The sequence below is a fragment of the Cataglyphis hispanica genome, chromosome 8 (assembly GCF_021464435.1).
Source record: "Cataglyphis hispanica isolate Lineage 1 chromosome 8, ULB_Chis1_1.0, whole genome shotgun sequence".
NCBI lineage: Eukaryota > Metazoa > Arthropoda > Insecta > Hymenoptera > Formicidae > Cataglyphis > Cataglyphis hispanica.
In genome coordinates, this window is record NC_065961.1 from 4658485 (window position 1) to 4670677 (window position 12193).

Genomic DNA, 12193 nt, shown 5'->3' on the forward strand with positions numbered 1-12193 from the left:
TGTTACAAGATGATGGTTCTCCGCTTCTGGGAAAGCTTAAGGAAAATTTTCAAGCCTGACTTACAAAACCACCGCGTACAAAATTATATGACGTTTGTACTAAAAAAGGGGAAAGAGAGGGAGCCGGCAAAAGAAAGTCATGAGAAGCGTGTCTTTGCCTCCGATCGATCAATTAATGATATTATAATTATGGCGTACCTTTTGTTTAGGAGATTCCGGAACAGGGGCGATCCTCTCATCGGCGGTCTCGGTTGTTCTGTTCGTTGCCAGACGACTGGGCGAAGATCCTGCAACAAGACGCAATATATATTCCATCAATCGCTTTAGCCATTTATTTTTCTTTTTCGTTTCATTCAAGGAACAAGCTTCTTGGTGGAAAGAATAGTTAAAGTTTAACGCGAAAATATATATTTATTAAAATGTAAACCACTGGTTTCTTTTAACGAGAGACTTAAGACGGAAGCAATTCCACGTTGCTCGTTGTAATTACATATCGATGAAAGACCGATATAGTTGATGGAACTTTCCTTCGTGGCGTGAATATTTATACGCGAGAAGCTGAAGGTATCGCTATTGCGGGTCGGTATTAGTGCGAGAAGAATGGAAGCGGAAATACGCTTCTGTTTGAACAATAATATTGACTCTTTTGCAAGGCAGTACGAAGAAAAGTTGTCCAACTCATACATAAAATCGCTTACTTATGTACCATATACGTCGAGATCAATCTACGACCAATACATTCTTCTCTCTCGTGACATTTTTCCACGCTTGTAGCGCCTCTCTGCAATATAGGGTGGGCCCAAACATTCCGGCCAGACTTTGAGATTTTAATTTAAAAAACTTAATTTAATTCTGAACAAAAAGTGTTCTATGAAAAGTTAGCACCTAAATATCTCTGAAATCATGATTATTTTATACATTTTGATAAATAATATCAGAGAATATGCGTCTTTTAACAAAACGTACCGAAACAAAAGTTATAGAGAATTAAATTAACTTTCAAATGAGACCAAAGTAATTTTAATACATTTCACAGATTTTAAGATAATCAATTTCAAATGTATCAAAAAGTATTTTTTCGGCTATTGACGGTAGAGCTTTTTAAGAATACTCTTCATTTATGTTGTAAAAAAAACACATTTTTTTGTACATTTGAAACTTATCTCAAAATTTATGGAACACACTGTAAAAATATATAAAATGTATAAAAATCGTAATTTCAGAGCTTTTGGGATACTAACTTTTTAAGGAAGCATTTTTCGGTCCATATTTATAGGAAACTTTTTGTTCAAAATTGAGTTTCCTATAAAATCTCAAAGTTTGGCTACAACATTTGGGCTCACTCTGTGTAGAAAAAAAATAGAAAATAACTCTCGTAGGCTTCTCGAGGAAATGTGCATTTATTCTTTCCCCATTACTACGCGATACACCGTTAAGGATGATATCTATACCATGTAAAGTGCGCACACACATACATAGTCGGCACCCTCTCCGTACGATAAATGTACCTCCACCTTCCGCTTACTTGTACTAATGCGGGACAAGAGCGTCCACGAAACGCTATCGTTGGTCGGGAGACGATCGCGCGTCGACTCTATCTCGAGTGGCGCGGTCTAATGTAGCTATAAAAGCGGACAGGACGTCGACTACCGCGAGCAATGTGGCAATTTCCTCGTTGTAGGTAGTGATTTGAGAAACGGGATAGGTCCTCACGAACCGCGTTAATTTGCAGCCGTGCGGGCATTTACGGCGCAACCGTGAGGAAAAGGGTCTCGTGCCCCGCAAGATCGAGATTAACCGTCGTTTAAAGGTTAACGGGACGGTTAATCTACGGAGAATTCTATAAGATTATAGAAGCCGAGAGAACGCGGGTGGATTTTTAATAGATTACGGCTTCAGCTTACGTGTCGACGTATACTGTAAAAAAATTGATTGAAACTTCGGATAAAGTGTCCGCAGCTTTTTTGCAGACACATTCTTCTGAACTTTTAGAAAAATGACTCTGATGACTAAGACAGATTGTCTGAAATTTCTTTCAGATCTAAAACATCAGACAAAAATGTGTATGGATTTTTAGAAAATTTTTCACAATTCGAACTCAAATGATATCCCTAGCAAATGATGCGCTTCCTATTTCGTAACTGCGATTGAAAGAGAAGAATTGTGGCGAGGAAAGTAATCACGCGTTATTAAATCGCTTTGCGTAACGAAACGCCGCCGGATTTCAAAGCGAGAACGCGAAGCCGGGAGTTAGAAATTGAAATAATTCACGCTACAACCTTCTCGATGCGGAAAAGGCGAGAAAAAGGAGAAAAATCGCGTGTGAAATATTTGAATTTATTATTAAAGTTTAGCTATCAACGTTCATATCGTAAACTAAGAAGGAAAATTGAACCACATTAAAATCGCTTTAAAAAAAAAACTTATCAATTTTATCGCACGGAGAAAAATTTATCCTCAGTAATTACGGTATAAATGGCATATAAATATGCATCGAAAAAAGAAATCAAATATCCTTTTGTCGCGTTCGCGCGCATTCGCGAGATGGTTCGATTCGGTTGAAAATTTCGCAACAACGACAACGACGACGCGTAATAATAATTTGTTCAACAAGTGGTTGCAAACGATAACGCAAAGGATCGATGCATCGTCGCTAATTTTCCGATCGCGAGATGGGAGAATGGTGGAAAAGCCGCGGGAAAAGAATGCAAATCTTGTAACGCGCGCGGCTCAACAAGTGGCTACTCAAATTTTCAAAGCCAACCTCGCGGTCGGACAGGCAGTAATTGCTGCTGATAATCAGTGGCCTCCCCGACCGGGCGGACAAAAACAAGGAATTAAATAGAACGCCGTACACAAGTTTTCTCTCGCTTTTTGCAAGACGACGCTACCTACGATGCGAGGAAAATTGGATCACCGCGAATATATATTTAAACAGTATCAAAGAATTTTGACAAAATATACAAAAATATATTAAAGAAAGTTTATTCCATAATTCGTTCGGGAATTTAAAGTTGGCGATTTTTAAAACCATTTGTACTTCGCGTCTGGAAATTCACCTTGTCGAATGACAGACAACCGACCTTGCGCTTGTATAGGGCAACTTCCGCGACGAACGTCACTCGCGAGATATTAATCGGAGGGACAATTGTGAGAGAGAAAGAGAGAGAGAGAGAGAGAGAGAGAGAGAGAGGGAGAGGGAGAGAGATAGATAGACGTCGAGGAGAAAGCTGGGAAGCCAATCGCTGACACGTGCCCGTTTGATCGGCATCACCTATTTGGCCTATTTAGTAACGGGTGAGACGTTAACGTGTTGCGACGTTTCGAAACGTCATACTCCTGTCAATCGAACTCGCCTGATTTCCGCCGGAAAGCGAAACGTGATGTGTGCGCTGATAAAACCGTTCCTTTTTTTTCCCCAGTTCTCGCGCTTCTCGGAATCGGAACGCGATGTCGTACACGTTAAAGAGAGAAAAACACGACGCGAGAATTGCAAAGCTCGTTTAATAGAAAAATCTCATATACATACGTGATCATGTAAACCGAGAGATTTATACGAGATTTTTCTTTCATTCGCTTCGTTTCGATCAAAATCACATGACAATCGATCTCCTATAGTAAAGTAAATTATGTAAACCAGGAGGATTTCGAAAACTCACTTTTCAACATTCGCATTGAATGATAAAAGAAATACCACAATAATCGAAATCGAATGCTTTTTTTTAGGAAAAAATCTTTGACAAAGATTCGGCTGGCGTACTTTTTCCTGAGATTGTATCCGAGCGAACGATCGATAGATAGATTGGAAACAAAAACTGGCACCAGAATCGTCGTGCATTCTCCCCGAGACTATTTGCAATAGACCTATTTAGGTCAGATCTGGAAAAAATATGAGGCTGCCGAATGCAGCTCATCAAAATGAATTCGATGTACGAATTGCTCGGATTTATTCCACGTTTCATCAGGAGAATTTAATATAGCGACGAGACAGGAGGAATGAATTAAATCTTTCAACGCGTCTGAATTTACTCTTCACGCGACCAAGTGTCTAAACAAACGACGCTCAAAGCAAACATTATTTTTTTTTTCTCCAACTCTTATCGACGCGCGCGTTTAACGGACAGGCTGATTGCGGGCAAAAAAGACTTACCTCCAAAGGTTTGGTAAAATTGCGAGAGGTAGGTGAGAATCGACAATCGATCGGGAACCGTGCAAGACGCCATATCCTCGGCATCCAAAAGAGCAGGAATCCCGAGATGTTGCTCGGCCGTTCTAAAGGCCAACTCGTTGTTTCTGTACACATCGTCCTTATTCAGGCCGTCGAAATCACTGTAACAAAAAAAAAAATGGAAACTACAACCCTTAAAATCGCTATTCATCTCTTTTTTATCCTTCATTATAAGCAGTATACCAATCTTCGTGCTACTCATTTCTTTTCTATGTATCCATCTCGCCAGCCACATTCATATTTATTCGCTTCGAAGGCCACTCGATGAAACGTCGAATGTGTAAAAAGGATTCCTTGAATTAATCACACTGTCGGCTTCTCGTGGGCGCGAGAATCGCTTTTTTCATTAAAGCAAGTATAAATAACCAGCACGATGCTGCTAATCGCTGAATATGTAACTCGCAAACGATATCACGCGGGTTAAGTGTGCTCGGTCTTTATTAAGGGAATATGCGAGACAATCGCGAAAAATTCCTCGCAATTATATCTCGCTTAAATAAAACCTAAATTGGCAACGGATGTGACGCTGAATGCTAAAGAGAAAACGTGAGGAAATATTTTTAATATAAGAGAAAATGCTTTATAAAAACGATACTTCTGTTTGTAATTCCTACAATTTATGAATAATCTAAAATGTAGGATTGGCTGGAAAAAACCAGTGAGTGGAAAAAGTCATGGTAAATTCCGATCTTTACGGATCCCGGATTTTATCCAATGGAATAAAATAGCAAGACCTATAAAAATAACTATACAATATGTAACATTAAAATATATTTATATTATTTTATAAAAAGATATTTTGTAAAAAGATATTTTTGCTTTAATTGATAAATTATATTAATCACTATAGTTTAAAGAAGTGAAATTATTATAATAATGAAATTATTTTTAATTTAAATTAATATTGAAGTTTTTGAAAACCAAAACTTTTCAGGGATATATGAATGTTTATTATTAAATTTTATATTAATTTTTAGTTTAATAAAAAAAAATGTGTATATAATAGTAACAAGATTGAAAATTTTTTTATCAATATATCACATTTACACTCAATACCTTCTAATAAAAAACTGATTTATTCGTTATGTCGGAACCTAATTCATTATGTGGTTTTCATATTTTATTTATATTATATTTTATTATTTGGATAAAGCTTAAATTAAAAAAAAAAACACTCAGTTGACAAAAATAAAGATAAAAAAATGTTCTACTTATTTATTTTAACATTTTTAATAGAAAAGACCAGTTTTTTTCCAGTTAAATATCGGTTTTTACCACTGACATGGATTTTATCCTAAAAATATGGAATTTTGCCAACCTAAAATGTGCACTACTTATTATTTTAGCTGAAAAATGAATGAAAAAGTCGTGAGGCAAGAGCGGGCAGAAATCAAAGTGCAACATGTCCGAATACGATCGTCAATGTTATTTGTCGCGTGTATTGGAATCGGTTTAGCGTATCATTATATGCCGTACAACGGAAACGGAATATACCGGAAATGCGTAGGCGACTCTATCGGATTGCGTCTTTGTAGCGTGGTAAATTTCCGCATGACTGAAAATGTTCCGCGAATGTATAATTTATCTCGTACACATTGGGCCAAACGACCTGCCCCATCCAGAGAGACGATTCATTGAAACATACATTATTTATAAAGACGGGGAAACGCGATGAAATTTTGATTGAGTGGAAATAATCAAACTTTTGATTATCTTCCCTCGTATATATTTTTCGCTACATTTCAGAGTTATTACAAATACAAGTTGACGTTATTGATGTAAATAAGAGTCGACTTGTCGAGATGAAATCGCGATATTGCCGACAAAATTTTCAACCAGCACATCCCAGGGATCTATTCAGATAGAACTCAAAGGAGAAGGTGATTTAGGATCAAGTGTCCTGAAAAGAAGGCTTAAGCATCGTCGAAAGAGCGTGGCTAGGAAAGTTAAAATTCAAGAATATAATATTTCGCTTTTATCGTAGCAGATTTTTCTGCGAACTTTTGTACAATCGATTATTCTATACATACATTAATTAATAATCTGTCAAACACTTTTCTCTTTATAGCGTGCTGCCGGTATATGCACATACACGCACACACATTTTTTTCGAGACTACTACGAAATGTGCTCCACTTTTAGGCGAATCGATATGCATAAGAAGCCGCATCGGTGCATATTGCTCGACGGTTGAGGATAATACTTAAAATTCTGGGTCGAAAGACGAGCATCTGTTCGACTGCTCGATTGATAACGCGATAACAACCAGCGCGGATGTTAAAAACCCCTTGTTGCGGTTTATGTGGAGCGTGAAATCGACACGTCCCTTATCCCTCGCGAGCGCGCGTGTGTGTATACATCTCGTGTGCATACATCTCGGCAAATTCTATGTATAGTATTACGAAAAGGCGAAGGAGAATCGAAGCAGAAGTTCGAAGGGATATTTCAAAGTTCAGGGGATTATCCTTAGGTCGACTGATACACGAAAAAAGTATATCATTCCCTCTCGCCAATATTTCTCTCCTCTAATAATGGCGATAACGTCCGACCGACTCGCGCGATAAATTCGGGATCTGATAGACGACGGACTACCGTCGTCCCGGGTACGAGGTCACGAGATGAGTCAGACTTTCAGCGAAGAGACCGAGGTGCCACACCCACCACTTTTATTCTCTCCTCCCTTCCGTCTCTCCCTTTCTCCTTTCGCAGACGCAAAAAAGCCACACGAGTTCGACTACGTCTGTCTTTCAGCTTATTGGCGATATTTCATCCGTGCCATTCGACCCGGTTAATCGCTACGTATCATCTCCGAAAGAGGGAGAAACCTCTCCGCGAAATCTCCGTTCTCATGAAACGCGATGGGGATCTAACGTGGGTGAAACGTCATGCACGTCGAATGTTAATTCGCGACGCGACCGAGCTGACAGTATCTTGATGGAAGACGTGGAGAAAAAATTTGCAGTTGTGTAAATATTACGTTCTCGTCGATCGAATGGTGGCGGTGTCGCGAGCAAAAATTCAATTCGTATCCTTCTGTCGAATTAATGTGGCCGCATGAATTTCACTAAAGGCGCAGAAAGGTCTGCCCTTTGCCGCGCGATTCTCTCCTTCGATCGGTTCGAGGCACACCTGTCGGTTTCACTTTCACTCGTCCCAGAGATCTTCGAGATATTCTCTCACGTGATACTCTTCCGGGATACGCTTATGGCTCTTTTATACGCGGCTACTCGACGACAAAGGTCGCGAATCGACTGATCCGACCATCTTCTGTAATTTTCAATCGCACGCATCTACTTTAATAAGGCGATAATCAAGACGCGTTACGCGAGCATTGCGCGTGAAATCTTCCTTGAAAGTTGAATTGATTCGCTTCGGGAGAAGAAAAAAGAATGAAAAAGGAGAGAATTTCGTTTCAACCGCGAAAACGCAAGGTAGTAAAAGAAAATTTCTCGCCGTTTTACTACCTCTTTGCCGTTATGTTCGAGTGGATTTTTGTCGGGCTAGTCGAGACAATAAGAAGAAGAAGAAATGAAGGATAGCCTCGCTATGATCCTTCCGTCAGCGATAAAAAGCAAATTCCCTTCGGCGTGAGATCTTGAGTCTTAAAGTGCCGATTATTCTGAAGGAAATTTTTGCATATTCAGCTATCTATAATAAAATATCTTTTCTTACAGAAAAGAAAGTGTCATTACTGCTCCTAAGAAGATATTTTTGAAAAAGTGCAAATCTCCATATCATTTTAAATCATTTCTTGTAAATGACAGTCTCCATTCAATCATAGAAATATCGAGATAAATAAAGGCATACATTTCCGTGTTTCAATCTGCAAAAAAAAATAATTCCACTTTTCTAATTCTACCAAGATACGATCGAGTGAGAGCAGAATAAAATTGATAGAAAGCTAGACAAGAAGCTTTTTTTAAAAACAACAAAGTAGAATTAGACCTCTCATGTCTACGTGAACGAAGAATATGTTTCTCTTAAAAGACATATCCGTTTGAATTATCGAAAAATAAGTATATTTTCTAGATTTTTTGCAGCCTAATAATTTAATAAAAATTTTTTATTTTTTTATTTTTTTATAATACTGATACGATATCATTAAGTACTTAAATAAAAATTTTCAGTTTAAAAAAATTTTTTTAAACTGAAAATTGTTATGCAAATATTTATAAATTTATATTTTATTTTATTATGTTTATAGTTATATTTTTTAAAATTTTGAAAAATGCTTGAATATCAGATATCTATTAATATATTCAATAAAAAAAAAACTTGTATTTTCGATTTCAGATACGATAAACAAACGCTTTCATGCAGACTAAAATTGGAGAAGTTCTGCAAATATTCGCATAACTTTTAAAAGAAATTTTTTTTAAGATATAAATTTTTATTTAAGTACTTTATAATATTGTATTAATATCTTAAAAAAAATTATACATTTTTATCAAATTCTTAGCAATACACTCATTTTTCGAGATTTCAAACGGGTATGCCTCTTTAAGAACGTGCTTATTCCATAATATAATAGAATATTTTCATTCGCGGTATGAGGTTCGACGGGCAACGATCCAAGACTCTTTCGCGGTTCATCCTCTCTACATTTCGCATCGTAAGATTATCGAAATACATATTAATCGCGTATGACGCGATGTATTATTTCCCTTACGAAGATTCTCTAAAAATGCGCATCTACGTGCCAACAAATATATTCTACCCGCGTTGTTTATCCGTTCGCGTCAACGACGCCAAACATGTGATTGTAATAATTATCAGATGTTTACGATCTACCGGAGAGTGTTTATTTGAACGCCCGCCAAGAAAACTTGAGATGTCGTTAGTCTTCATGAATAATTGAAGACAAATAAATCTCCGCGATGTTGTCTATCTTTTTTATTCCTGATTTATTGATTATTCGACGAAAAGAACGATGTGTGCGAGGAAAACAAAAAGACGAATATGCTCGTTAATTCGCGAATATTAAAAGATAGAATCTCATGATTATTATATTTATTTATTAAAATTATAAATTGTCTGTCTCGCCAGTGTAAAAAATAAATTATATTCCAGGATAAATTGGACCATTATGCAATATGGAAGTAGATAAAAATCTATAATTGTCGGTATTGTAATTTTGAAGAAAGATAAAGCTCTCGAGGAGATTAGACAGCGCGAGGAAGAATATCTTTAAATGAAGATTGGTACAAGTGCCGCTGGCCTCATATTGCATAACGCGACACAATTCCAGTTGCAATTTCCGTTATCACCTATAAAATACCGACGCACATCTCCTGTGTGATGGGTGCACAGGCTGCTGTTGCTTTATCGATCGTCAATTCACTGAACTTCTATTTTTAGAAGGACCTTCCTTCGTCGCCGAGCGACACCAACGCGGAATCCTGGGATTACTATGAAGGGGACAATCCATCAGAGATGCCTCGGAATTTCTGGATCTTTTGCATCACTTTGGGAGATCCTCAGAAATTCCCTATTTTAATAATTCTCCGCGAGAATACTGACGCGTATTTAAAGATTAAAATTCTCCAATATCTCGATTTCCGAATAAACTTTTCATTTTTTTTTTAAATATTCATTTATTTAAAAAATGTTTCTCAACGTCTTCATATCGCACGAATCTTCTCGGCGAGCAATAGAGACAAACTGTCCATTAATTAAAGCGAAACATAACCAAGTCGAAACAAAGAGTCTCCGGTTCTCTGTTGCGTAATTTACGAGACAATCGACTTTAACGAGGACAATTTAGAGCCGCGCCAGGAATCGAGGATTAAGTCGCGCCTTTAAGAGCACACATGACCGGCTATTGCGATTAATCGTGCCCAAGGAATCGCGTTTCAATTGCGTATTACAGGAGAAAGCACCGCCCCGTTAAGCGTGTTTTCTCGTTTAGTAAAACAACGGAAAAATGAAAAATCTCGCATCATTATTATCCGCGTAATGTCTTTCACCGTGTTACGAGAGACGGCGATTAAAATACTCGCTGCAGACTTACATGAGATCTGGCCGAAAGTGATGAATCATGGCGCAGAAGGCTAACCCGTCTCTCCAGGAGGTGGTCATGTTTTGCACGTTTACACCCGGATAACCGTCGGTTATACGCCGGCACCAAAGCTCCAAGGCCTTCGTACCGCGTCTCTCGCCCATCGTGCTCGCAGCTTCCTTTTTCTCTCACGCACGCTTCGCAAGACTTCCTCTCCTGCACTTGGTCGATATCCTTTATAGCGTCGACGCCACGCTTCCACGATATTAATTTGACTTCTAAAAAAGAGAATCGAAAAATTTCGTCTATTAGTTGTATTTAATACATAATATGACATGATATTAAAATGTAAATTAAGTACAAAGTTCCAAGATCTATAATTAATCTTTGACTTAAATAGACGGCAGTGTTATCCCTCGAGAAAATAGTTCGATATGTCACGGTTGTCGCGCGCGTGGACAACGTCAAAAGAGAGAGGAGGAGAAAACAGACAAAAAAAGGGGGGGGAAACGTAGAATGTCACCGCAAATCGACGGCGCTCTCGGGATGATGATGGTCGAGTGTGTCTCGTCGTAACGGGTTGCGCATAGCGCGGCGCTCTCGAATCAGGGGGAAGGGGAGGGGGATGAAAGGGCAAACCGTAAATCGCGAACGCTGTTCGCATTGACTATCTCGATTGACCAGAATGATGTTTTGCGTAACGTGAAAGCGGGAGGCTGAGCGCCAGCCATTCGAGGCAGCGCGCCAATATTTCGATAGAAATTCAGGATCGACGATTGTTACATTATATGATACGACGGAAAGAGTCGAAGCAATACGGTCATGAAATATTTATCGGCTCGCGACGCTTCTCGCGATTTCGAATCGATCGATTGATCAACATTTTCGCGAATAAACGAACAAATGAGTGGCACGTGCGATCGATTTAAGAAGAGAAAACCCGCTCTATTTTTCGCCCTTCTGGAAAACTTTCAAATAGATAAAGAGAATCGATAAAGGAGATAACGGCAGGTGGCTTCTAAGAAATTCATCCGCGATCATCTCGATTGTATAAGGATCGCGTATTGTATAAGAAATCTTCTTTTTTCGATGTAAATACAAAAGTAGACCAACGATAACAAGAAGACATTACATACTCCGATCCACGGATTTTGTTAAAAAAATTTTTGAGTAATTTTCATCTCCAATGAAGTACGCTTATAAAACCATTCAATGCACTTCTCGGAATTTGCAGACAAAAAATTCATAAAGTTTAACGTAATTATTATATTTATAGTTATTATTAAATTATTGCTATTGTTTCTTCGTGAAAAATAATTTTTAATACAAATTATATTTATCTTTATTTTTTAAACATCGTAAAAGATTAATATAATTTTTATAGAATAAAAGATGATATATAAATCACGCCAGATACGAGTAATGTAAAATCCTCGATCTTAATAAGTTAAAGACGTTTTTGATAATACTGTTTTTCTCGTAAGCCACATATAGGGGGATCGACAAAACCGTGATGTTATTTATCGTGAAGGTATAGAATCAAATTTTGGAGGGTCTTCCGAAGGGGAGAGAACAGATATAAAGAGAAAATCTAAGGAAATTTCCGTTCTTAAAATCCGATATCCTTGTTATAACTTGTCGCAATCTGCTATTAGTCACTCGCTGTTCTTGTAGCAAAACATATAAAAAAAAAGTGTCAGATTTGACAGTAAGGATATTTATATTGCGCGTTGAATTTTATAAATTTTTTTTTCTCTGCAAATTCCGAGAAGTGCATCTAATGGCTTTGCAAGAGAATTTCATTGGACAAAAATTATTTCGTAAAAAATTTTCATCAAAATCGATGAGTCAGAGAGTACGTGGTAACATTCCCTTAAGTATGTGAGATCACCTTAAGATGCAATCAAGCTTTCCGACATTACGCGCGATATCATGCGAATGCAAAAAAAAGTGGAACGGATAAAGCA

The 12193-nt window shown here is 37.7% G+C and overlaps 1 protein-coding gene across 4 annotated transcripts in view; it reads right to left on the reverse strand.

The window, feature by feature from the left end:
- Positions 1-12193, reverse strand: part of LOC126851456 (MICAL-like protein 1) — a 65050-nt gene that overhangs the window by 11274 nt on the left and 41583 nt on the right. For 3 of the 4 annotated variants that reach the window (XM_050595455.1, XM_050595456.1, XM_050595454.1), the window contains exons 2-4: positions 10239-10504; positions 4151-4329; positions 199-287 (exon numbers count right to left, since the gene is read on the reverse strand). In XM_050595455.1, coding sequence (XP_050451412.1) covers positions 199-287; positions 4151-4329; positions 10239-10390 — 420 coding nt within the window. In that variant the 5' untranslated portion in view covers positions 10391-10504. Of the gene's footprint in view, positions 1-198; positions 288-4150; positions 4330-10238; positions 10505-12193 lie in introns of those variants that run through there. The other variant, XM_050595457.1, reaches the window with a different exon arrangement.